This window comes from Mauremys reevesii, linkage group 5 (genome assembly GCF_016161935.1).
Source record: "Mauremys reevesii isolate NIE-2019 linkage group 5, ASM1616193v1, whole genome shotgun sequence".
Taxonomy (NCBI): Eukaryota; Metazoa; Chordata; order Testudines; family Geoemydidae; genus Mauremys; species Mauremys reevesii.
Genome location: NC_052627.1, coordinates 52,078,815 through 52,105,316, shown reverse-complemented (window position 1 = coordinate 52,105,316; position 26,502 = coordinate 52,078,815). Strand labels below are relative to the sequence as shown.

Below are 26,502 nucleotides of genomic sequence, written 5' to 3'. Positions count from 1 at the left end.
ACCTCATTTAATGTTTACCATGGATTTGACTGGAGAGGAGAGAATCCAGAAATTCTATGATGTGCAATTGTTCCGTCAAGTGGGAAGAGAACTGGAATTGGAATAGCAACAAAGAATCCTGTGGCACCTTATAGACTAACAGACGTTCTGCAGCATGAGCTTTCGTGGGTGAATACCCACTTCTTCAGATGCAAGTCTGATGGAATTGGAATGAGGCTCGTCCAATCCCATGATGGATCCTAGGATTCTGCATGGAAGGATTCTCCCAGGTGGTCAGCAGCAGGATAGGACACATAGAAGGGCTGCTTCTCGTCTTTCCTGGAACTGCTTGGATAAGGGTAAAATTTTAAAAGTGATTTAGGAGTAGAACTGGCCAGAGATGGAAGATCCTGTTCTCCAGGAAATACTGAAACTTAAAAAAAAAATTGTTCTGAAACAGAATGAAAAATGAGATGTAGAAATTGCCCACAGAATGGGAATTCCAACTTGGCCATTTCATTTCAACCTTTTTAGAAATGTTTCCAAGGCTGCCCAGAACCCCAGCAACATGCCAGGTGAGGAACTGAACAACTTGGGGATCCTGAGAGCCAGAGCTCCTGGCTAATGAGGAGCTTTGGGAGCCTGGAATCCCTGATTCTTCAGCAGCCCACTTTGCAGGCTGCCCTGGAACCAGGATGCCCAGGCTGCTAAGGAGTTAAGAGCTTCCAGAGGTTCCAGGCTTCTGGCTCCATTTTAGTGTAACCCTTCTGCCCCTCTGAGTTGGCAGCAACAAGGGCCGGGTTCAGTATCCAGGGGTTCCATTTCAATAACACAATGCAAAACCGGCTCGAGCCCCCACCCAGTGACCTGGGACAATTACCTACCACCACCCCCGGGCACCTCTAGGAGGCAATACTTCCCCACTCGCAAGCACGAAGTCTGAGTGTAGCAAAATCCTTTTAATAAAGGAGGGAAACAATGTGGCATCACGTTGGAGAGACACCACAAACAGGACTATACACAAACCATAAGCAAAAACCCACCTCCAAGTACATTTGGCACTGTCCTTAGGGTCTTAAGTCCAATCACCCCAAAGTCCAACAACCCAAAAGTCTCAGTCTCCGGTCAGTGCCACCCCAGAGTTCAAAAGTTTATCTGCAGAGTTTTACCCTCCCCCAGCCTGGGTGGAAGTGGGGGGGGGGGTCGCGCACACAGGGTACTAGGGACACCTTACGTGGGCCAGGGCCGATGCCCCGCTTCTCCATGGAGTTCTGCTGCAGCCTTCCCCACGACTGGCTCCACTCCACCAGCTGTGCCGCTCCTCCAGCAGACCCGTGAACCACGTCAGCTGTCCCCCACAAACCGCTCCACACTGCTCACTGTTCCATGGGCTGCTCCAACGTGCTGCAGACTGCTCCGCTCTGCCAGCTGCTTGGTGATAGATCTTCAGGCTCTCCCACTACTTAACACAGCACTCAGTGATCCCAGCTTAGTAAGCTTAGCTCTTTTAGTGATTTCAGCTCTTAGTGATTTCAACTTGTAGTAGGAGAGCCCCACTGCCACATGGCCCAATGTGAATTCAGGTCAGCAACCTCTAGATGGACTCCTAAAGGATTCAAAATTAGCTCTGCTCTTTAACAGTGGAGAGAGGAGGAAGTGCAATTGGTGTTCCAGGCCCTCAAAAGGGGCCCATACCATCAGGTACACACACCAGTCCCCAGCCTCTCTCTCTTCACTGGGTTTTGGAACCCCTGTCCCTTGTCTAGCAAGTACTATTTAATGTAGGTTGAGTCATTTCTGTCATAAAGCAGTCTCATAGTTCCTCATTCACATAATTAAGGTAACAGCCCCTTTTTTTCCTTCCTGCCCCAATAACAAAGAAATTGGGGATTCCACAGTGTGAAAATAACCATCCCATGCTGCTGTGTGTTATGCTAAGTGGAGTGGGTTTACCAATGCAAATGCACATTCCTAAAATTCCTTTGCCCACTCCTCATAATGTACCACCAGATGTCAGGGTAGATCTCATCCTGACTCTGCTTACATTAGCACACCAGGTGGGCTCCTGAGGAGCCAGACAGGGGAGCTGTCAGGAAACCAGGCATGTTTTGGTAATCCTTGGTAGGCAGGTTTCCATCAGAATTTTGTCAAAAAAGACATTCCTGGAGAACATGTTGATTTTTGATAAAGCAGCATTTTCTGGTGGAAAAATGTTCCATCTGAAAGTTTCTGACCAGTTCTGCTTAAGAGCCTAAGCCCAATCTTCAAACATGATTGACCTGCTTAGGCAGGGGTGCTGGAACCATTCATGTAGTGGGAGTGCTGAGAGCCATTGAACCAAATTGTAAACCCTGTATATGATGGAAACCATTTCAAGCCAGGGGGTGCTACAGCACCCCCAGCATCCCTTGTTCAAGCACCTATGTGCTTAGGAGCTAAAGCAGAGGTCGGCAACCTATGGCACGTGTGCCAAAGACGGCATGCGAGCCAGTTTTTAATGGCACGCTGCTGCCTGCCAGAGTCCCAAGGAGACACAGCCAGTGAGGGGCAGAGCCTGCGCTCCCCGAGAGAGGAGCTGCCTCAGCGGCCTGCCCGTGGGCTCCCACGTCCCCTTACCCGGCGAAGAGACCTGCCCAGGGGCACGGAAAGGCCCACTCCCCTGGGCCGCCTTGGTATAACTGGCCATGGCGGATTGGCGGCGCACCGGGGGAGCGGGTTCGCTGCTGGACCTGGTCCCGACCCCCGGCGGCAGGACGCGGGGGCGGTGGAGGCAGGAGAGGCTGGTGGCGGCAGCAGTGATGGCTGCTGAGCGTCCCCAGGAGGAGGCACCTGGCCGCGGCCAGGGACCGGTACCTGCTGTTCGTGAGCTGGGAGGAGCGGAGAGCCCCGCGGCCCGGCGGCACTGAGCGCATAGCAGGTGTGGGCGAGCGGGAATCGGTGGTGGCCAGAGAGCCCTGGGGCGAGGAGCTCGCATACTGCGGGATCATGCACCGCCTGGAGCGGCTCCTCCAGACACAGCCAGAGGGGACTCTCTTGCTGGGGAGCGTTGAGTGCACCGCGGGACCCCGAGTGGGTGAGCTGGCTGGGGACTACAGGAGTGGGGGGGGCCTCTGCCCTGACCCCCCCACACACCCAGCCCTCTGCCCTGAGCCCTAACCCCGCAACACACACACACACAGAGCCTCTGCCCTGAGCCCCGCACACCTCCCAGGCCCCTGCCTTGAGCCCTGTACCCCCTTCACACACACTCAGCCCTCCGGTTGACTCCTTCACCCCCCACCCCCATGACCCCAGCCCTGACTCTGGCACCCCCACACATAACCAGCCCCCCCCCGCCCTGACACCTGCACCCTCCCTCACATGTCGCCAGCCCTCTGCCCTGACTCTTGCACCCCCTCACATACCCAGCCTCCCCACCCCCCAGGCACCACCCCACAACCAGACTCTTGCACCCCCCACATCCCCACCCTGAGCACCAAATGGGAGCTCTTGCACCCACCCCCACATTCCCACCTGCACCAGATGGGAGCTGCCCAGGTAAGTACCCCACACCCAAATCTCCTGCCCCAACCCTGGGCCCCCTCCCTCATTCTAGCTCCTGGCCAGACCCTTCACCCCCAGCCCTGTGCTCGGTCCACTCCCACCCTCAGCTCAGTGCAGAGAGAGGAAGAGAATGGACCAGAACCAGGGAGAAGGTAGGTACCCACTGTATGTGGGCAGGGCCGGGACCCCAGACCGGCAGCGGGCTGAGCAGGTCTGGCAGCCAGGATCCCGGCTGGCAGGAGCCGGCGGATGGAACCCCTGAGCAGCAGTGGGCTAAGCAGTGGTCTGGGGTCCCAGCCACTGGTCCTGCACAGCCCGCTGCCGGTCTGGGATTCTGGCTGCCGGACCCTTGCCAGCCGGGGTCCCAGCCGCAGGCCTTGATCAGCCTGCTGCTGGCCTAGGTGAACAGAACTCCAGACCAGCAGCGGCCTGAGCGGGCGGCGGCATAAGATCAACATTTTAATTTAATTTTAAAAGAAGCTTCTTAAAAATTTTGAAAACCTTGTTTATTTTACAATACAACAATAGTTTAGTTATATAATATATAGACTTAGAGAGAGAGACCTAAAAAACATTAAAATGTATTACCGGCACGCGAAACCTTAAAGTGAATAAATGAAGACTCGGCACACCACTTCTGAAAGGTTGCCGACCTCTGAGCTAAAGTATCAGTGAAAGTTAATGAGACATAGGCTCCTAACCACCTAAGTCATGTTTGAAAATGGGACTGAGGCGCCTATGTCACTTGCACACGCCTGAAAATATTACCCATAGAGACCAAAGTCTCTAATGCACCTCAGACGCAGTCAGGGAGAGGATGGCTGTCCAGAAGTTAACAATGCCTTCAAACAAAATGCTCTGTATTTTTAGTGGATGACACTAAGCTGGGGGGAGAGGTAGATACACTGGAGGGTAGGGACAGGGTCCAGAGTGACCTAGACAAATTGGAGGATTGGGCCAAAAGAAATCTGACAAGGTTAAACAAGGACAAGTACAGAGTCCTGCACTTAGGACGGAAGAATCCCATGCAATGCTACAGGCTGGGGACTGACTGGCTAAGCGGCAGTTCTGCAGAAAAGGACCTGGGGATTACAGTGGATGAGAAGCTGGATATGAGTTAGTGTGCCCTTGTTGACAAGAAGGCTAACAGCATATTGGGCTGCATTAGTTAGGAGCATTGCCCGTAGATCAAAGGAAGTGATTATTCCCCTCAATTCGGCACTGGTGAGGCTATATCTGGAGTACTGCGTCCAGTTTTGGGGCCCCTGCTACAGAAAGGACAAATTGGAGAGAGATCAGTGGAGGGAAAATTATCAGGGGCCTGGGACACATGACTTACAAGGAGAGGCTGAGGAAACTGGGCTTCTTTAGCCTGCAGAAGCAGGGGTGGCTCCAGGCCCCAGCACGCCAAGCGCATGCTTGGGGCAGCATGCCGTGGGGGGCGCTCTGCTGGTCGCCGTGAGGGCAGCAGGCAGGGTGCCTTCGGTGGCATGCCTGCGGAGGGTCCACGGGACCGGCAAGTGGCAGAGCGCCCCCCGCGGCATGACGCCGTGCTTGGGGTGGCGAAATGTCTAGAGCCGCCCCTGTGCAGAAGAGAAGAGTGAGGAGGAGATTTGATAGTAGCATTCAATTGCCTGAAGGGGGGTTCCAAAGATGATGGAGCTAGGCTGTTCTCAGTGGTGGCAGATGACAGAACAAGGAGCAGTGGTCTCAAGTTGAGGTGGGGAAGGTCTAGGTTGGATATTAGGAAAAACTATTTCACTAGGAGAGTGGTGAAACACTGGAATGGGTTACCTAGGGAGGTGGTGGAATCTCCATCTAGACAAAGCCCTGGCTGGGATGATTTAGTTGGTGTTGGTCCTGCTTTGAGTAGGGGGTTAGACTAGATGACCTCCTGAGGTCTCTTCCAACTCTAATATTCGATTTCTGTTGGTGTGATTGGGGAAGATTGTAATAATACCAGAAATATCGGTGCTTGCATAGGGATGATTATTATGAATTTCCAGTTTCCTTTAAGAATAATTACATGTTGTTTACCTTAAACAAGACATCTTAAGGGCTGTCTTGTGGCATATATACCCAGCCCTAGGTTGTGGTGATGCCTATAGCAATCTTATCTTTTAAGACTTTTCTGGAAGACTAAAAGAGAAATAATGCCCTTCCTCTTGACCCTTTCCCAGCCTGCCACTCCTTCCCTTGGTCTGCCCAGCTTCTGGACCTTTCTCCAGAACAGACCCTGACCTATACAGAGAGACTTCTGTCATGGGGACAAGGGGGGTGAAATGGGTGCTACAGTGGCAGTTGAGGCCCCTCTACATGCATGGATCTAATGGGAATACTCTAGGCCACTATTTGGAAGCTCCATAACAACATGAAAAAAAGCTTAAAAATCCTTTTCCTCAGTCCATTACTTACCATACTGTAATATAAACATTTTAGATTAAAGTGAGGTTTGGTGACTTTTTTTTTTTGACGTTTTTGATTTACTTGTTGGGTACGTTTAGTATTTTAGGGAAATCTTAAAACAGAGAGTTTATTTTACTTTTTTTCTCAGAAATTGTATAATTTTGGTAAATAACTTATATGAATGTCTAAAGTTGAAAAGATAATAAAGTTATGTAATTATGTATCTACAGTACACTTACTATCACATGCCAGCTAAAGCCCCAGTTCAGCAAAGCATATAAGTACTTTGCTGAATTGGGGTTTAGGTGAGCTGCTTTGTGAAGTGCACTGATCACAAATAAATATTTGGAAAAAGATAAGACCTAACACTTATTCAGTCATTTCTTCTTCTTTAAGTTTTTGTATGTGATCAGCTACTGTATCTTCAGCTCTGTTCTCTTTATACGTGGTAATATCTTTGTTAATCAGTAAAAGATTGAGAGATGTTTAGAAACGATTGTCATTTTCACTGTAACTGCTCAAGTTTTTTGCAGTACATTAGAGCCCCTTGAGACACTTGTATTAATGCCAGAGCTAGGATAATAGTATTGTAAGTAAGCCATAAAAGCAGGCAATCAAATCTCTCCATATCTAGGAGGAGATGTAGTTTTTTTTCTTGTGTCCATTTAGAGTTGTTTTATCCTGAGGTAATTATATATTTCCAAAGCTGAAAGCATCGTTGAGTAGCTCAATTACTACAGTTGTTGGGAAGTGTTTTTTATCAATACTCATGGGAACTTAAATGAAAACATTAAATATGACAGCAGCTTTCACCATCTTCATTCAGAATTTGTTATATACTCAGACTTACTTTTTTGAGGTACTTCTCCACTCTAATATCTGTAGCAAACCCTGCCATCTCACAATTTTTTTCTTATTGACTGCAATTAACTTAATAAGAACATAAGAATGGCCATACTGGGTCAGACTAATAGTCCATCTAACCTAGTATCCTCTCTCCTGACAGTGGCCAGTGCCAGATGGTTCAGAGAGAATGAACATAACAGGGAAATTTTATTGAGTGGTCCATACCCTTATCCATTCCCAGCTTCTGGCAGTTGGAGGCTTAGAGACACCCAGAGTGTGTGGTTGTGTTCATGACCATCTTGCCTAATAGTCATTGAGGGCTCTATCCTCTGTGAACTAGTATAAATCTTCTGTGAACCCAGTTATATTTTTGACAACTTTATCCACTGCACTTTGTGGATAGTTCTCTGAAACCATCTACTCAACTCCAAGATCTTTCTTGAGTGTTAACGGCTAATTTAGAACCCATCATTTTGTATGTATATTTGGGATTATGTTTTCCAATGTGCATTACTTTGCATTTATCAACATAAATTTCATCTGCTATTTTGTTGCCCATTCACGCAGATTTGTGAAATCTATGAGAGGACCTTTCCTCTTATCCCATGACTGCTTACTTTGCTTAATAGACTTTAATGGGGGATCTTGTCAAGGGCTTCCTGAAAGTCTAAATACATTACATCCACTGGATCACCCTTGTCCACTTGTTTGTTGATACCATCAAGGAAGTCTAATAGATTGGTGAGGCAAGATTTCTGTTTACAAAAGCTGTGTTGACTCTTCCCCGACACATTGTGCTCATCTAAGGGCACGTTTACACTTACCTGCTGGGTCGACGCGGCAAGTTCGACTGCTCGGAGTTCGAACTATCACGTCTGATCTAGACGCGATAGTTCGAACCCCGGAAGCGCTAGTTCGAACTCCGGTACTCCACCACGGCAGGAGGAGTTGCCGGAGTCGACCTTGGAGCCACGGAGTTCGCTTCCGCGGCGTCTGGACGGGTAAGTGAGTCGAACTAGGGTAGTTCGAATTCAGCTACGTTATTCACGTAGCTGAATTCGCGTACCCTAGTTCGACCCCCGACCTTAGTGTAGACCAGGGCTATGTGTCTGATAATTCTGTTCTTTACTATCATTTCAACCAATCTGCCTGATACTGAAGTTAGGCCTACTGGCCTATAATTGCCAGGATTGCTGCTGGAGGCTTTTTAAAAAATGTTACATTAGCTATCCTCCATGTATTGGGGTGGTCACCCTGCTCCTGCCCGGAAGGGTTAAAAACAGCCTGGGAGAGGGCTGTGGCTGTGGCAAGCAGCTCCAAAGCTGATTGGGGAAGCAGTCTCAGCTGGGGTCATGCCCCAGTCGGGGCCCAGTTGGCCCTTATAAGAGGGCAGTGGGCCAGGAGCAAACAGTCTCTCTCTGCCTGTAGAGAGGGAAGGGCCTGGCTGCTTAGGAGCTCACAGGGTACCTAGAGTGGAGCTGGGCAGGGGGAAGGCCAGAGGAGCTGGAGAGCTCCGGCCTAGAACCCTCCCTCCCCTCCCCCCCCCCCCCGCAGGCTGCAGGCCTTGTGAAAGGCCCAGAAGGGTACTGGGGTTGTAGAGGACAGCTCAGGGGTAGGCCAAGGCTTCAGGTCCAAACCCCCCTTGCCTGTGATGAGTGGCTTGTACAGTGCAGTCTGCCCCAGTGAATGGGGGCTAGACGGTGACTGGCAGTAGCCTAATGATGAGGCGAGGTGAAGATAGGGGGGTTAGGGGTTCCCCTGAGTGGGGAAACCCAGATTGGGGGTTGCTGCAGAGGGGCAGAACCCCTAGGTAAAGGGGGCACCAGAGTCCAGGAGGGACTTGGGCCCAGCGGCAAGTGGGACACTGGCCTGCAGAGGGTGCTCTGGAGCTGGAAAAAGAGCTAATTCCCAGGAAACCAGCAGGCGGCACCGCAGGGGTGAGTCTCGTACTGTTACACTCCAGTAATCTGGTACAACGTCTGATTAAGTGATAGGTTGCAGAACTACAAACTGTGATATGTGATTTCATATCTGAGTTCTTTCAGAACTCTTGAGTGAATACAATCTGGTTCTGGTGACCTATTACTGTTAATCAGTTTGTTCCCAAACCACCTCTATTGACCTCTCAATCTGAAATGGTTCCTCACATCTGTCACCTAAAAAGAATCACTCAGGTGTGGGAATCTACCTCACATCCTTTGCAGTAAAGACCAATGCAACGAATTAATTTAGCTTCTCCGCAATAGCCTTAAGCCCTACTTGAGCACCTTGATTGTCTGGTGGCCCGACTGATTGTTTGGCAGCCTTTGTGCCTCTGATTTACTTTTAAAAAAATTTGCTGTTAATTTTTGTGCCTTTTATGACTTGTTGTTCAAATTCTTTTTTGGCCACCCTAATTATACTTTTACACTTGACTTGCAGAGTTCATGCTCTTTTCTATTTTCGTCACTAGGATTTGGCCTCCAATTGTTAAATGATGTCCTTTTGCCTCTAACCACCCCTTTTACTCTGTTATTAATCCATGGTGGCATTTTCTTGGTGGTCCTACTGTTTTTTTTTTTAATAATTTGAGGTATGTGTTTAGTTTGAGCCTCTATTTTGGTGTTTTTAAAAAGTTTCTATGCAGCTTGCATCCATTTCACTTTTTTTACCCTTACTTCTAATTTCTGTTTAACTTGCCATTTTGAAATTAAATGCTACTAGGGGTGGGTTTCTTTGGCATTTTCCTTCTACTGCATGTCAAATTTAATTACTTTACGGTTGCTATTATCAAACAGTTAAACTCTTGGACCAGATCCTGTACACTACTTGGGACTAAATCAAGAATTGCCTTTGCCCTTGTGGGTTCCAGGACTAACCGCTACAAGAAGCGGTCATAAATGGTGTCCAAAAATTTGATCTGTGCATCCCGTCCTGAGGTGACATGTTCTGAGGTGATAAATCCTCCCTTATTAGTGGGTTTTCTGTTTTGTAACCTCTCTAATCTCCCTGAGCATTTCACAATCACCGTCACCATCCTGGTTAGGTGATTGGTAGTATATTCCTACAGCTGTACTCTTATTATTCAAGCATGGAATTTCTATCCATAGAGATTCTATGGTACAGTTTTGATTAATTTAAGATTTTTACTTTATTTGACGCTATATGCTTTCTTTCACATACAGTGCCATTTTGACTTAATATTAGTGGAAATCAGTAGGGATTATCTTAATCTCAGCCCAGTTAATTGAAAGAGATCTTGTGTAGACAAATTACAAAAGATAATAAAACTGAGATTAATTTGGAGAAAAGTGTACAATAAGGCAGTTCAGTAAAAACAGCAAAAAAACATATAAAAAATTATCTGTGGTCAGGTCTTAAGAGAAAAAATGTATTTTCTGTATTATTTTAAGAGTTACATTTTTCACTATATTGTCAGTAAGCACTTGAGTGGACTGGGATTTTAAAATTGCTTTTTTAATACTAGTTGGGTCCTGACCCAAAGACCATTTAAATCAACAGGACTCTCTTCATTGACTTCAGTGGACTTTGAGTCAAGCCCTCTGTTTGGAAGATCTCCTAAGTAGTGTCATCTTTAAGTGTTTTTTAAACCTGCAGCTTTCTTTGTTTTTTTAAAAAAGGGAGTCTCTTATTGAAATGAGAACTGAATTTTCTGATCACATTGGGGCGTGCTAGTTTCAAGTAAACAGTGTTTGCATATTGCTGAATAGTGGTTTAAAATGCTGTGGCCGAGGTCCCAGGGAGCCACACTGAAGTTACCCAATTAGGGTGAACTGCAAAAAATGGGGCAAACAATCTGCAAAGCTGGTGGATATTCCAATACTTAGATTTACCAAGCCAGCACAAAACAGTTTCTATAATACCTCACTGGTTACCCAAAAGCCAGCAACACAGTTCCCTAAAGCAACCCAGCCTTAGGCCTCTACCCAGATACCCAAGTCACATATGATTGATAAGATTTTCAGTAATCTTCATCATAAGAAAGTTCTATCAATTCCAAAGGATCGCACACATTACTTCCCAGGTTAATGAATATTCCAGATCTTACCCAAATACACGTTACAGCCAATTCTTATTAACTAAACTAAAATTTATTTAAAAAGAAAAGAGAGAGAGTATTGGTTAAAAGATCAGTATATATACAGACATGAGTACAGTTCTGAGATCAGATTCATAGTAGAGATGGTGAGCTTTGTAGTTGCAAAGAGTTCTTTCAGCATTAGTCCATAGGTTATAGTTCAATGTTCATATTCAGGGTGATCCAGATGGGACTGGAGATCTCAGTTTTATGACTCAAGCTTCCCCTGCATGAAGCATCAAGCAGATCTGAGATAAAAAGGATCAGGACCCAAGATATCTTTATATAGTTCCAGGCCTTCTTTTGACAGCTCTGAGTCTTTAGGCAAACAATAGGCAATCATGGAGACTTTTAAGTAGACCGATTTCCTAAGCATCACGGGTAATTAGCTACAGGGATTAATATAAGGCAATTGCCTGTCTTCCACAATTCGCAGATTATTTGCTATACATTTCAGAGAGAGATTAATACAGTGATATCACTATGTTTACAGTTCATTAAATGTTAATATTTCCTTTTGATCTCTGAATTAACAGAATACAGCATAGACAGGGATTGCTTGATTACATTGTTAGCCTCTAACAATATATATGTAAACACACAAAAACAGAAACATTATCTACCAATATGTCCCTAAAAGTTGAATCTGGGTCAATTAGCCAGCAAACTGTTTAACCCTTTCTGGCCATGTGTCACAAATGCAAATAAATATTTTAAATAGTCTGAAAAAGGGAAATAATGCTTTACTAAAATGTCTGAAATCTGAACAACTGCCATTTTCCATTGTATTTTGCTGCTTTTTTTATTTTCTCATTTTCTGCTTTCCTTAGTTGAAAACCCAGTTTTAATACCACTCATATGAAAGTGCCTCTTTTAATCTATGAAGTACTAACGAACAAAGAGAGAGATGCCTATAATCTTGTGTTCTGCTAGGCTCTCAGATGTCAGTCCTGACAACTAGATTATACAATTCCACACACGCCTCCCCTTCATTGCTAAACTTCCTGATCGAACACTGCACAACCATTGCATTGACTTTCTTTCTCTCAACATCATAACAAAGGCATAACAAGAACCAATGGCTGGAAACTGGCACATTCATTAGAAGTTAGACACACATTTTTAACAGTGAGGGTGATTAACTCCCTGGAACAAACTACCAAGGGAAGTGGTTGATTCTCCATCTCTCAACATCTTCAGATGAAGACTTGATGCCTGTCTGGAAGTTATGTTTTAGCCAAATACAAGTTAAGGGCTCAATACAAGAGTAACTGGGTGAAATGTAATTGCCTGTGAATATACAGGAGTTCAGGCTAGCCAATCCAATGGTCCTTTCAGGCCTTAGATTCTATGAAATTTCATCTTAGATCCCTTCCAAACTGACTTCTGCTTTCTCTGCTACTTTAATTGCTCTCATTGAAGTCTTTAATGATCTTTTTCTGGCCATATTTCAGGGCCTCTACTCATCTTCATCTTCTTCTCTGCTGCTTTTTGATGTCGTCAGCCTTCTTCTTCTTCTTCTTCTTCTTGACATCTGATGCTGATTGGGTTTTTGAGATAATGTCCTCCCCTGCTCTTCTTCCCGCCTTTGATAGTTCTGTCCATATTTCTCTTGGTAGATTCTTCTCCTCACCTCTCTCTTGAGGTTTCCCCAATGCTCTCTCCTTGTCTCCTTGCCCTTCTCGCTTAATGTCCTGCCTCTAGATAATCTCACTAGCTCATACAGTTTCAGGTGTGATCTCTTAAAAATCTATTTCTCCACTGAATAACTGTCTCCTTACATTGACTCCCGCATCTCATTTTATGTCTGGCATCTCCTCTTGAATGTCTTGTAATCAGTTTAAGCTGATGACGTGGTCAAAGGAGACTACTATTCTTCCATTCCAAACCACCTACCTTCTTTCACTGTTGACTCACCATGATTTCTGTCATCTCAGGGTTATTTTCCCTTCCCCTTTCCTTGTCCTACAAATCCAGTCCCTGTATAAGTCCTGCTAATTCTTCCTCCCCAACAATTCAAATTCCATTGTTTTAGTTGCATCACTACAGCCAAATCTCTCATTCTGGTCTTCATTATATTCTGCCTTAACAACTGCAATAGCCTCTCTCTGGCCTTCCAAGTGCACACTTTGTCCCCATCAAATCATACAAATTGCAGCTGCTAACGTCCTTTTCCTTGTCATCAAGTTGATCATGCCACTCTCTTCTGTAAAGAGGCTACCCATCCACTCTTGCATCTAATTTAAGCTTCTTTGCACTAATTTTAAAGCTCTGATTCTGCCCCTTATTGAGCTTTGCAACACCTCTCCCCTTGCTCCACTAGTATTCCCCTGCCATGTCCAGCTGTTTGTTAGCTTATCACACAATTGCCTCCATGTCCTCTCCCATGCAGCCCCATACATGGTACAACCTCCATGAGCTCATCTGCAAAGCTCTACCCTATTCACATTAGAAGTCTTTCTTAAAGAGTCATTTCTACCATGCTTCTTATACTAAATGGAGATTACTTTTATATAAAATGTTATTGTTTCCCTTACCTTAACCTCTGTCTGTCTATTCATCCTTAGATTTTCCTTAGCTCTCTTAAGATAAGGACTCATGCTTTTTTGAATATCTGGAAAGTGCTTAGCATGTTATGGGTACTACTGTAAAACAAATATTTGTGTGATTCTGAGATGCAGCTCTTTTGAGAAGTCTAGAGAAATCACTATCATGTGCTAGAGTCTGACACATCCCTGTCACACACTTGACAGCAATAAAACAAAATTATATAATTTATACATATTAAGATAATCTCCTCTCTGTAAGCAATGAGAATATCAGTTTCACCGTTTTTTTCAGCTAGAAGATGATATTGTGGCAAAACCTCAGTACATTGAGAAAATAAAAAACTTTGCTCTTGAACAGCCCTCTGATGAGTGGATGATTCTTGAATTCTCTCAGCTTGGATTTATTGGTAAGTGTTGCAGCTCCAGCAGGATCACTAGTGGTCAGCTCAGACTCAGAGGTGCACTACTAATGTAAATTTTACATGGAATTGTGTTTCAACTCCTGGAAGGGCTAATCCCAAAAATCCCTGATTCTCTAGGAAATGCTACAACCACGTCAGACTCCCAATCTATGTTCAGAGTCTCTCACTGTCCATGTTGTATGGCACTGAGCCTGTAGGCCCTATCCTTATAGTGCAGGATCCTATCAACCCAAGATCCAGTCACATTGTAGTCATTCCCACAGGAAACAAGAGGATTAACTGTCTACACACTTAACTGGACCCAGGAGTTAGCCCCTCCTTCCAAGCCTGACAATTTGCGCAATAATTTGAGGTGTGGCAGGCTTCCAAAGATGCTTATTGGGATGGTTAGAGCCTTTATTTGCAATTATGTAACTTACTCAGTTGAGAGATGGGAAACGTGGGTAGGAAGTGGTCCTAGGTGTTGTGGGGGTGCAGCTGCATAGCACCCCAAGGTGCAGAACATAGCTGTCCATCATCGGGTCCTGGATTGGAGCTTGGTGAAGAGAGTGGGCCTAGATACTTAACCCATTCCCAAAAGTCAGGAGATCAACAGAAGGCTTTACCTTGACAGAGTCCATCTGGGGAAAACCCTGACTGTTCAAGGGCCCAAATCCCCAAAGTCCCCGTATTAAGGCAAAAGCCTTTGGGGAAGCTGAAGGACATGACTATAACTGAAAAAAGGTGACCACCTGCTGCACCCCTGCCTGCCCCATATGCAGCACTGGTGGTGAGTGTTCCCCTTTTACCCACATATACTTCAACATGCAAAAGGTTTCTACATGCCAGTTGATGATTGCATAGCAATTCCTAAAAATTCAAGATTAAAAATAAAATGCAGCTCCTTTGCAAATCTATTTTAAATTTTTCATAAAATTTTTGGAAGCTATGTATCCTTGTTATGGCACAACCAGAATGATGCTCTAGAAGTAATTTTAAGTAGGTTAGATTGCCAAAATGTCAATGGGCCATATTCTGCCTTTGGCTCCAACTGATTTCAAGTCAGTGGACCTTGACTCATTGTCAGTGGGAGCTATGCATACTCATCCAAAGGTAAAACTTGGCTCATTGGTTGTTAGTGCCCTTTGAATTTGTGCATTAAGTCAGCTAAGTCATCATAAACTAGGAGATGTTTGTTTTGCTTTAATGCCTATTAGTATGACTGAACTATCTGACAACATGGTGACTAATCACAAAATATACATATTATGAGTAAACAACATTCTCAAGTTTAACAGTCTAGAAATACAAACAATGGGTAATTCAAAACTTATTTTGTTTCAGCAAACATATTGAACTGCATCCTGCTCCTGAATGTCGTGCAGAGGAAGCAAACTTGTAGACAAATCTATGGGGGGTAGGGGCATACAGGAGGGCAATGCCTATGCAGGATGCTTCCCTGTTCCATTTAGCTATCCTGCAAAGCAGGGACATGAGACATTACCTGAGGTTGGGTGTGAATGTTAAATGGCTATGAGTCTTCAAACTCACAGTTGCACCAGTTTAACTAAATCAATTTAAGATTACATCTTTAGCTAAACTGGTTCACCTTTGGCTATGTCTGTACTTATAGCGATATATACTGCACACTCCCCTAGCACAGGTATAGGTGGCAGCATAGATGGTGAGGCACTGTTTAGGTGAAGAGTTAAGACATGCCTGAACCTCAGGGTACGTACTCTGCACTGTTCAATAAACTCCCAAGCAGTGCCTTCCGTTGCCAGAGACTTTCCCTGTCCAGCAGGGGGTAGGCAGCAGGGAGAGGCTCCTGCAGCAGGTAATGGTTCCAGCAGTGGGGAGCTGCCGGAGTCTTTCCCGGCTGCCCCAGAGCCTTTTACTGTGGCATGTAGCTATATATGGCAGTGGGGATGCAGCCTACTTTTCCCTGTGGATTGTAGCTACACATACACCACACGCTGCTGCCAGCAATGACAAGCCGGAACATGTAGACCAGGCCTAATCCTGCAAGTGCTGTACTCCCATCTAGCATCAACCTCAACGCTTAACAGTTTTAAAGGTGCTAACAGATGTTTCATATGGGATTAGTAAACAGGAGATGAATTGGTTGGGTTTTTGGGGGGGTTGTTTGTTTGTTTAAATCATGCTCTTTCTTTGTTTAGACAAAATTTATGGGTGAAAGCCTGACCCTACTGATGGGAAGTTCCCCCACCATGGGAGGTTCCAACAAACATATTGAGCGAGATCGTGGAAGCTCCTTCACTGGAGGTTTTCAAAAGGAGTCTGGATAGCCATCTGTCTTGGCAAATTTTGCATCTTGGCAGGGGGTTAAACTACATGATCCTTGCAGTCCCTTCTAATCCTTTGATTCTGTGATTCTAATGGTAAAACTTCTGTTAAGTTCAGTAGGGTCTGGGTTCTACCCTATGTGCTTGGGTGCAGGAAGAAAACATGGGCTGCAGTGATATTCATACAGGACTAAATATGACTGAAATGTGTGATTTCTTCTTTTATTTTGTTTTCAGGAAAGTTGTTTAGAACTAAAGATTTACCACTCATAGTAGAATTCTTTTTAATGTTCTACAAAGATAAGCCCATAGACTGGCTTCTAGACCACTTACTCTGGGTTAAAGTATGCAATCCAGAAAAGGATCCAGTAAGTATTTCCATATTTTATTACTACAAAATAAATTATATTATAAATCACAGTTAATACATGATTCAGTTTCAAAAACAGAAAAGTAAAAATCCCTAAAACACATTTATGGAACGTGTTAACAGTTGTGGGGGATTGTACTGTAATGTGATTCAAAGTATAATTTAACTGAACTATTAGCTTGGACATCTTGTGTTAATAATTTGTTTGATTTCACTCCATAATGAAGTAAGCATACACAACTATATTATTAACCATTAAAAGCAACGCTTGCTGCTTAATATATGCTATGGCAACATAGGAATTAAAATGGCAATATGAAATAGCTGCCCCAGAGCCTTTTACTGTGGCATCTAGCTATATATGGCAGTGTGGACGCAGCCTCCTTCTAAGAAACCTAATGAGGAAAAATAAGAATTTAGGTTCTAGTACATATAGATGGCTTGTGTGGGCAGACTTCTGGATTTACATGAAGCTCCACTGATTTAATAGGGCTTCTTATGGGTTCAGGAGTTTGCCTGTGTAGTCGTGTAGTCAATTGCAGAATTAGTGTCTTATGTAGCATATTGTATTGAGACTTAGCATTTGATTTCATGGTACTTTCAGACTGCTAGGATACTTAAGGTAAAATTTATACATTACTAATCAACACCTTAGTTTACTGAAACAACCAGTTGTAAAATCTAATTTGTTTGAAACTGTTCATGCTATTTACCTTTTATATTTCCCTGCTTTAGGAGTGGAAGACTGGTTTGTTTCTAGTCTGTTTCACTGTCTGGTCTCATGAGTTAGGAAAAGGCTGTAGTATCTCTGAGCTAAGAGGTGAAAACATTATCTAAAAGTTGTATTTGTTTGCAAATACTGCAGGAAGGTGTTTAGAGCAAAACCAACCTAACCTACCAGTTTTAACTGAAATAAACAGTTCCAGGTTATATTGGGAAAGGTGCCATTTCTAGAGTTCCAAATGTTTCCAATAGATATGTGGTTATCTTTAAAATAGTTCTATTTTTACACTCCTCCTTCACTTGTTTAGACGGCGCTTGAGTGTTCTCTAACTCTGACACTTACACAGCCTGTGGTGCCTTTTGTCACCAACCATGGCCACCTTAGATCCTGGGCTGGGCTAAGCTCTCATGAAATGGACTGCTGATTACACTACACGGGGCAACAAAAGGTTTCCCTCCCCCCTTGTTTTTAGAGTGCAGATGGTTTTACTTGAGGATAGGATAGTGACAGTTCTCACTTTGTGTTCTTTTTAAGTGTTTTGCATGTGTATTATTTTTAGTTGGTATGGGTGGAAAATAATTTCATGCGAGAAAGATATGGGATGTGTAAACAGGTGAGTGAGGAGAGTTGAGCAAGTGGGCTTAAAAAGACTCATTATGATGACCCGCTGTAAGGAAGATGAGCTTTGGGCATGGTAGAAGGTGGTTTGTTTTAAGCTCCACCAGTACAGAGGACTTAAAACTGCCTTAAGGAGGCAGCTGAGGATTCCCCCAGAATGGCATTTCATACTCCCCACTTAAGCATACTGCCAGGATCTCACTGCAGTAATACTGGGCTGGCAACCCTGCAGCTCTAATTTATCCAGGGACTGAAGTGACCCCAATCTGCCTCTGATACACCAACAGTGGGTGATGGCAAGATGTTACAATGTCATCTCTTCCCCCTCCACATTCCTCAGATGTGCTGAGCTCAGCTCCCAAGGACTGAGCCCTTAGTTTTCATTAAAAAAAAAAAAAGTTGGTAGCCCTTAAGGTTGTGAATCATACATAAACCAGGAAGATAAAACAGCACATGTCTCTGCTTCTGTGTTTTGCTTCATCTTGGCAAAAGTAGAGTGAGGACAAGAAGTTTCTAGTGAGTTTCACATCTGCTATTCAAAATTCTGTGGGTAGCAGTGAAACTGTCAAGTCAAGTCAATTGCATGCTGCTGTTGCCAGAGGAATGAGCAGCAGCAGAGGAAGCTATTTACAAGAATGCCAAAAACAGGAACTGGAGGAGGGGTACAATAGGACAGACAGCCTTTTCCCCCAGCCGCAGTTATTAAGCTGATTTGAAAGATGGAACCTTCAAGCAGGGTTCAAGGAAGGATCCTGAAAGTAACTCTAACACCTTCCCTTTCCAAGCAACTGGAATTCTCACTAGTATGTTGCCCCAACCTATCCACCTCTGGTTTAATCATCTGGCCAATAGGTTAAGTACATGTTTCCATCCTTGGCAGTGTGTTTAGGAGCCGTTGTAGAAGCAACCATATCTTTTCACTAAATGTTGGAGGAGTATAATTGGCGAATGGGTGCAGCCATCAGGTCCATAGCACTTCAGGAACTTCATCAGATCTGCCTTTAAAAGTGAATGCATAGGTTCATATAATTTTATGGAAGTTCAGGTCCTTTGAGAATGAGTCAGTAGCTCTCCAAATTCCCACCCAAAAGTAGAATTATCTAGAGGGAGGGAGGGCGGGAGGGAGTGTGTGTGTGTGTGTGTGTGTGTGTACACTTCTGAATCTTCTAGACATGTGGAGCAGGGAATAGAGCAATATGTTGTGAACTTTCCTCTTACCATTATAACTCAGGTTATTATGGGAAGGAGGAAGCTGGCTGCAGCAACATGAAATTTGTTGGTAAAGTAGATGCCAAAAGCATCATAGCAACAGAAAGGATGCATGTTGCACTGAGGAGAAGACACAAAGCCTGTCTCATCACAGATGATATGCCCTCAGTGTAAGGTTAGCAATAAGTAAACTCAGTGGAGTGGAGGGAGACCAATGGGGGCCGACATTTAAAAACAAGAACAACAACAAAAAACAGCCCTCAAATCTCTGCAGTCCTCCAGAAAAACATCTCAGGTAAATTGGATATCTAATCAAATTGATATTTAAATGTCACTGAGGTGCATATAAATTAAGGTTACATTCACAGTGTGATTGGAACAAATGTTTTGGTTGTCTCCCACTTTCTTCCCCTGATCCTGAGGGTTGCAAGGATCTTAACTAGACTTCAGTACAAGTTAGAGTAGACTCACCATTCCTATAATGCAGTGGTTCTCAACTGGGAGTCTGTCATACCCTGGAGGTCTGTGAGCCATTTGGGGGGGGGAGGGGGGCGGTGTGTGTGAGGGCCCCTGGCTGAAGCCCCAAGCCCCAGTGCCCCCTGCAGGGCTGATGTCAGGAGCTGCAGTGCTGAAGCCTGGAGCCCCAGTGTCCCCCATGGGGCTAAAACACACAGCTTTTAGCTACCCCCGCTACCTGCATGCTGAATTACCCTCTGCTAGCCTATAGCTCCTAGCTACCCCCTGCCTGCACCCTGAGTGGTTTTCAAACTTTTTAAGCTGAGCCCTCCTCTTTGAGTTATAATTTTTGGTTGTACCCCTGCCCCCACAACCCAGACAGCCTAGGTGGCCTGCTGAGGTGTGTCAGGCGGTGGAGGTGGTATTCCCTCCCTGGGCCCTAGCATGTGGAGTTGGCCTGAGTCCTGCCGGGACCTGCCTTCCCCCCCACCCCATAGAAGTCAAACTATGTCTATGCCCAAAGGCCCCACCCCTACCTGGTGGCCAGAGCCCCAAGTCCTCTTTCCCCCCCCCCCCCGCCACACACACTGGCCCTGGATTTTTATAGCATGTTGTAGGGTGTGGGGGTCTGAAAGAAAAAGGTTGAGAACCCCTGCTATAGTGTATCATGCTCTAACTTTGCACACAACACACCCTAGGCTGGGACCCTACGCCTACTGACGATTTCTCTATGATTGCAGTATCCTCATAAATTGCTATAAGGTGGTTAAGTCCCTTTTGCATTGCTGCAGTGGCACAAAAAGGGACTTATTAGAGACCAAGGTTCTGGTGTAGTATTTTGTGGTTACTGTGATTATGGTAAAATACCATACAGCTACACACTGATTCCACCAGCTGGGACAATAACGTGTCACAATTGTATCTTTTTGTTTCAAAAGTGTAGCACCCTTTTCTAAAGAAACAGCTGCCGGTGCACTGATTTGCATTTGCTCCCTTTTTCTGGCATTATTTTACTGAACATCTGATATTAGACACACACATAAAAACACTTTATTCTATTTATATGTCCTCAGCTATCTTTGAGTATTTAATTAGTACTTCGATAAGAGCCTTAAATCCCATCTGAGATTTTGCATTTGAGCTAGTTAGATGCAGCTTTTCTATCCCTTTTCACTTTAACTAGTACTGCTAGAACTTGCATAACACCTTTCATCTATAGCACTCAAAACACTTTACAAAGTTGGTTAAATATTATCATGCCCATTTTAAAGATGTGGAAACTGGGATACAGGGAGATTAAGTGATTTATCAAGATTGCACAGTGATTCAGTGATGAGCTGAGAGTAGAACCCAGAGCTTCTGCCTGTAGTCTTGTGCTTTATTCTGTTTAGGTCATGATGCTTCCTTATATTTATCATTATGGCCTATTATATTTAGTGTCTCAAACTGCACTGCTGTTTACATCCAGAGCACAAATCACTTTTAGGGGACTATTCTCATATCTGAGAAGACAGACAGATGGAACAAGACATCGCAGAAATTCTTACTGAAAGGCAGTTACTTGCATTTCCCAGTTTGTCAATTGTCCAAAGTTGTACCTAAATTAGAACAGTAAAATTTAAACCTAGTGCTTGAGAGCTCCACGTCATTCTCAGGATGATAGAGCATAATGTTGTAACAATTAGCTGTATCAAACACAACAGAGCCAGGAGTGGAAAAGTGACCAGGATCTACAACAAGGAGGTCAATGCAGATTATGGTCAGAGCAGTTTGGTAAAAATAATATGATGAGCTCAAAAACTGAACTGAATTTTTTTAGCGAGAACCTGCAATAAGATACAGCTAAACTTGTGCTAGGATTACATTCCTCCACACTTTAGACAGAAAATATAGATAGGAAAGTGGTCTTTAGTTGATTTCTCCTATTGTTATTTCTTTGACCAAAAACCCCCCAAACAAAACCTAGTAGCATTCAAACGTTCCGAGAGAATAGAGGCTTAAGTGAGAGTTCCAATTCTGCCTTATGTGAATGGTCCTTACGGAGTCTCACAGAAGTCATTGGGATACTCACCGAAGGACGTGCATCCGACGAAGTGGGTATTCACCCACGAAAGCTCATGTTCCAATACGTCTGTTAGTCTATAAGGTGCCACAGGACTCTTCGCTGCTTTCACTGAAGGATTACTTTTGTGAATATGGATTGCAGGACAAGGCCTGTAGCTATAGCTATGTAATGAAATTGAATTACTGATGGTAGACCTATCCCTTTGTTGTTGAGGGGGAAAAATTCATACACGTGACCTTTTTTATTTCCTTTCCAGAAACATTGTGAAGGGCAAAAGGCCTATGTGCGTATCCGTTCTAAGCCATCTCTCTTTCAGCATGTGGGAATTCATTCATCTTTGGCTGGGAAAATACAGAATTTAAAAGTAAGACTCTCTTAAAAAATTTCCCACCATATTTCTAAATTATTTGTGTGAATTCTGACTTGTTTGCTTTTTTAACTGAAAAACATTGTGTATTTGGTGATGAATTTCATGTACCAGAAGTGCAGATTAATGGAGGAGAGAAATGATAGGAACATATTAATTTGTAATCTGAACTGAGTGGGGGAAATACACTCACAGGACATATAAGGATATCTTCCCTGAGTCTGGGCCTTCAATTAATTAGTAGTAGTGGTACCATCATAGCGCCCAGGATCCCTAGCATGGAACAGGGCCCCATTGTACTAGGCAATGTACAGACACACCAAAAAGACAGTTCCTGCCACAAATTGCTTACAATCTAAATATACAACAAGAGACAACAGAAGGATACAGACAGATGGGGAAGTATGAGGAAACATGAGACAATATTGGTCAGCAGGATAAGCAGTGGTCTCAGCACACCAGCAGCTTAACTGTTGTCAATTTTTTTGTAGGCATAATGGCAAAGGAAAGTTTTGAGGTGGGATGTGAAGGAGGATAATGAGGTAGCTTTGCAGATGTTTGAGGAGCGCCTCCTAACTGTGACAGGTGGCATGGGAGAAAGTACAAAAGTCTTTGAAACTTTTACAAGTGGGCGATGGAGATTGTCCTCAGGAGCTGAGCAGAGGCTGGAGTCAACATCTCAATAGTGAATGGAAGATAGGTGGAGACTGACCATGAAGGGCATTGAAAGTGAAGACATGTATGTTAGAGCAGGAGGACCCAGAGGCGGATTGAGTAGATGGGCTTCTTTATTGCGGTACTTGTTCCCCTCGACCCAATTGTCGAGTAAGCACTGAATTAGTTACAGCACACACTTTTTATCTAAGTTAGTATGTGAATACCTACATTTACTACAAACTCCCCCAAAACCTTTATAGAGTAATATGAACGCCCATACAATGAATATTGATAGCTATATACTGAATATAATTGTCATGGTCCCTGTTTACTGTTTACAGCATTAAGCATATTCTACAGACATTTTTACTTCCAAGATACATTTCTTTGCAATAATTGAAGCCACGAATTCCCTTAATCAGCAGTTTGCAGGGAAGGGAGGAAGGGACCATGTCCCCGAGCTCGTTTGTGGAGCTGGGAAAGGAAGGGAGGGGGAGATAACACTGCTTTACACAAAAAGGTATCCTTTAGATCCCCATATTCCTTATGCAGCAGCAATGCTTATCAATCCTTAACAAGCAGAAGGGGAGGGAAAAGGGTAGCAACTTTATCTATCAAGCAAAGAGACAGTGCATGCCTGTGCCTACTCCCTGTTACCATGCTAGCAGTTACCCAGGTCTTTACTTAACCCTTACATACCCCAACAATGTAGTTTGTCTCCCCTTTTATCACATAAAATATAGTGGAGGGGTTCAAAGATAAGGGTGATGTGGTCAAAGTGGCAGGCTAGGAAAATGATCATTACAGTAGCATTTTGAATGGATATGAGTGGAGTAAGGTTGCATTTGCCAAGGGTAGAATGTTGCAGTACTCAGGATGTGAGATGAGAGCCAAGTGAGAATTTTCGTTCTGTGGATGGATAAGAAAAAAAACGTATCTTAGAGATGTTATGCTGAAAGAATCTTCAAGATTTAGACCCAGCCTGGATATGATGACCTAGAGAGAAGTCCAAGTCAAAGATAAATCCCATCTTACTGGACTTAGTGGCGGGCAGAATGGTGGTATTGTCCACAATGATCGAGAAAGGAGGTAGAGTGGTAGGCTTGGCAGGAGATGGAGAGGGGAGAGAAGAGTTTCTGTTTTAGCCATGTTGAACTTGAGCTGATATCTAGACATCCATGAGGAGATGTCAGTGAGACAAACTGAGGTTTTAGTTTGGACAGGAGGAGATGGGTCTGGAGTAGAGAGGTAGATCTGAGAGTCATCAGCGTAGAGATGGCAGTTGAATTTGTGTTCGCAGATGAGATTACCTAGAGATAAGGTGTAAAGGGAGAAGAGAAGGGTACCAAGGACCCCCTCTGGAGACCCCACAGAAAGTTGAAGGGGGAACATAGCAGGTCTTCCAAAGGACACAAGGAATGATTAGAGAGGTAGGAGAATAAGAAGAGGACAGAGTCACGAAAGCCAAGGGAGGACAATATTTCAAGAAGAGCATGATCAGTTGTGTTGAAGGCAGCTGAAAGGTCAAGGAGAGTGAGGATGGAGTACTGGTTCTGAGCTTTGGCTAGGAAGAGGTCATAAGAGACTTCAGTGAGATTTGTTTCAGAGGAGGGCAAGGGGTGGAAGCTGAAATAGAGAGGGTCTAGGGTGGAATTTGGGAAGAGGAACTCCTGACAGAAATTGCATACATCACATTTAATGAGCTTGGAGATGAAAGGGAGCTGAGATGGTATTTGGAGAGGCACATGAGGTCAAGAGTGGGTTTTTCAATTACAGTGTCCTATTGCAAACAATCAGAGGCTCCTCTGCTTAAACTGTGGGGGGAAACACCTTGTCAGGGAGGCCTCATTTATTAGGTTTAGATCATCTCAGATCCACAATAGTCAGATGTGAATACCGTCTCAAGAGCATCTGGGATGGCAATATAAACAATGTAAATAATACAAACTAGCATAGGACTTGATTTCTAGTCTACCCACAAAGATTCTCCTGAGGTTCCTGAGGAAATGGAGAGATTCCTTCTGGTAGCCTTTCCTCCTTAGATACTGTCCTTTCCTTATACTCTGCTCTATTAGTAATGCAGCACAGGTCTGTATTGCCTGTGGCATACCTCCTCCCATAAAGCAGTTGTACTCACCACATAAGAGCACTTAAGTACAAGACTTCAAGAGTTCAGTTAGTGCTGTATGATTATATAAAAATCACCATATTGGATCAGACCAATGGTTCATATAGTCTACTTGTCTCTGATAGTGGCCTATACCAGATGTTACAGAAGAAGGTGTAATGGGCAATTATGGAACAGCCTACCCATCAGAAAAGCTTCTACATCATTAGGAAATGATAGATAAAGTTCATAGCTACACAACTTATTGTTGAGTTTTAGTGGTTTCACTGAAGGAGCTCCCATAAATATGGGATGCAACATTTAAAACCTAAATATATCATTTTATATGAAAATAGTTCAGATAATGACTCTTCATTTTCTATAACAGCCCTCTGTGATCCAAGATATTTGAACACTGAATTATGAATCTTTATATGTGATATTGTATCTCTTTGCATCTAACAGGATAAAGATTTTGGCAAAAACATGCTACATAAAGCACATGTTAACCCCCCTGCAAAAGTGACTACTAGCCTAAGAATATTCGAGCATTATACTTTAGAAAAGGCTTATGAAGGAATGGACTGTTTTTGGGCTTTTTCTCCAATGGCTGGAGATTATATCTTATTCACTTTTTTACAGCCATTGAAAGTAGACGGGTAAGTGCTAAATGATATGGTAGGATACTTATACCCAGTTTTGAATCCTGACAAGATTACCAATTCTCTATTGTTTGAGTATCCACAAACTGCCAATTTAAATACGTATAATAAGTCTGCTATGCCCCTTTCCTCTTTTTTAACGCTTTCCCTGAAACACACTTCTTCCTTAAAAGCTTATGAATTCTAGACTTCTCTTCACAGGAATAAAAAATAAATAGTTAACAAAGAAAGAAAAATCAATGTAAACCCTATGGTGAAAACAATGAAAAGCAACTGATTAAGTGGTGATACTGTTATGCTTATAGAAGCATACAGGATTTTTTTCAGGGAAAAAGGCAATATGCTGCATTTATTGGAGATACAACAATTAGCATATGCATTTAATCACACACACACTGTCCTGCCAGTCGATGTTCTACTTACCAGTTCAGAATCTGGATCAATCTAGTGGCCAGGTAGGTTGATCATGGGTAGAGAGGAGCCAGGTTCTGTCAGTCACGACCCGATGCTCCGGGGAAGTCTTGGCAGGACAAACCCAAAGTTTCATGGCAAAGCACCTTGTTCATATAGTGATCTTCCTTCATTGCGACCAATGAGTTTTGCACCATCATGCTGTAATCAATTGCCGTTTGTCAGGTGCTTTTTTTTTTTTTAGATTATTATTTTTTATTAGCCTTTTAAGGAGTTACCCCATGCTGGTTTTGATCAGCTATTTTGTCCCCATTGATGGGTGCCTGCCACATCTTTTAGAGTCATCAATTTACCCTCCTCTGACTTCTCAATAGGGGTGTATTGCAGTCTCCGGGTGCCTTTACATCCATCCTTGATTCCTCCCTAGAACATCTGGTCCAGTGATGGCCTTCACAATTATCTTTTAACCCACACAATCCTCATTCACACACAAAACAGGATTGATTTACACAAAGCATTTGAACAGGAACATCACATTGAAATGCAGGAGAAAACAATCATTGCATTCTTTTACTTATTTCAAAATGCTAAACCTACAACAAAGTGGTGACCCAAAAGGTCTGTTACAGCCTTGAAATCAGCTTCAGACACAAGATTCTGGCTGCTGCATCTTTACCAATAGCCCATTAGGCCATTCCTTTCTGCTTTCAGAAAGGGCGGCTGGAAGGATATGGTCAAATCATAATCA

General features: G+C 43.8%; 1 protein-coding gene across 11 annotated transcripts in view; it reads left to right on the top strand.

Moving 5' to 3' along the window:
- Window positions 1–26,502, top strand: part of MGAT4D (MGAT4 family member D) — a 137,667-nt gene that overhangs the window by 95,602 nt on the left and 15,563 nt on the right. For all 11 annotated transcript variants that reach the window (XM_039541154.1, XM_039541152.1, XM_039541162.1 and 8 more), the window contains 4 exons: window positions 13,694–13,808; window positions 16,346–16,476; window positions 21,807–21,914; window positions 25,147–25,340. In XM_039541154.1, coding sequence (XP_039397088.1) covers window positions 13,694–13,808; window positions 16,346–16,476; window positions 21,807–21,914; window positions 25,147–25,340 — 548 coding nt within the window. The remainder of the gene's footprint in view (window positions 1–13,693; window positions 13,809–16,345; window positions 16,477–21,806; window positions 21,915–25,146; window positions 25,341–26,502) is intronic.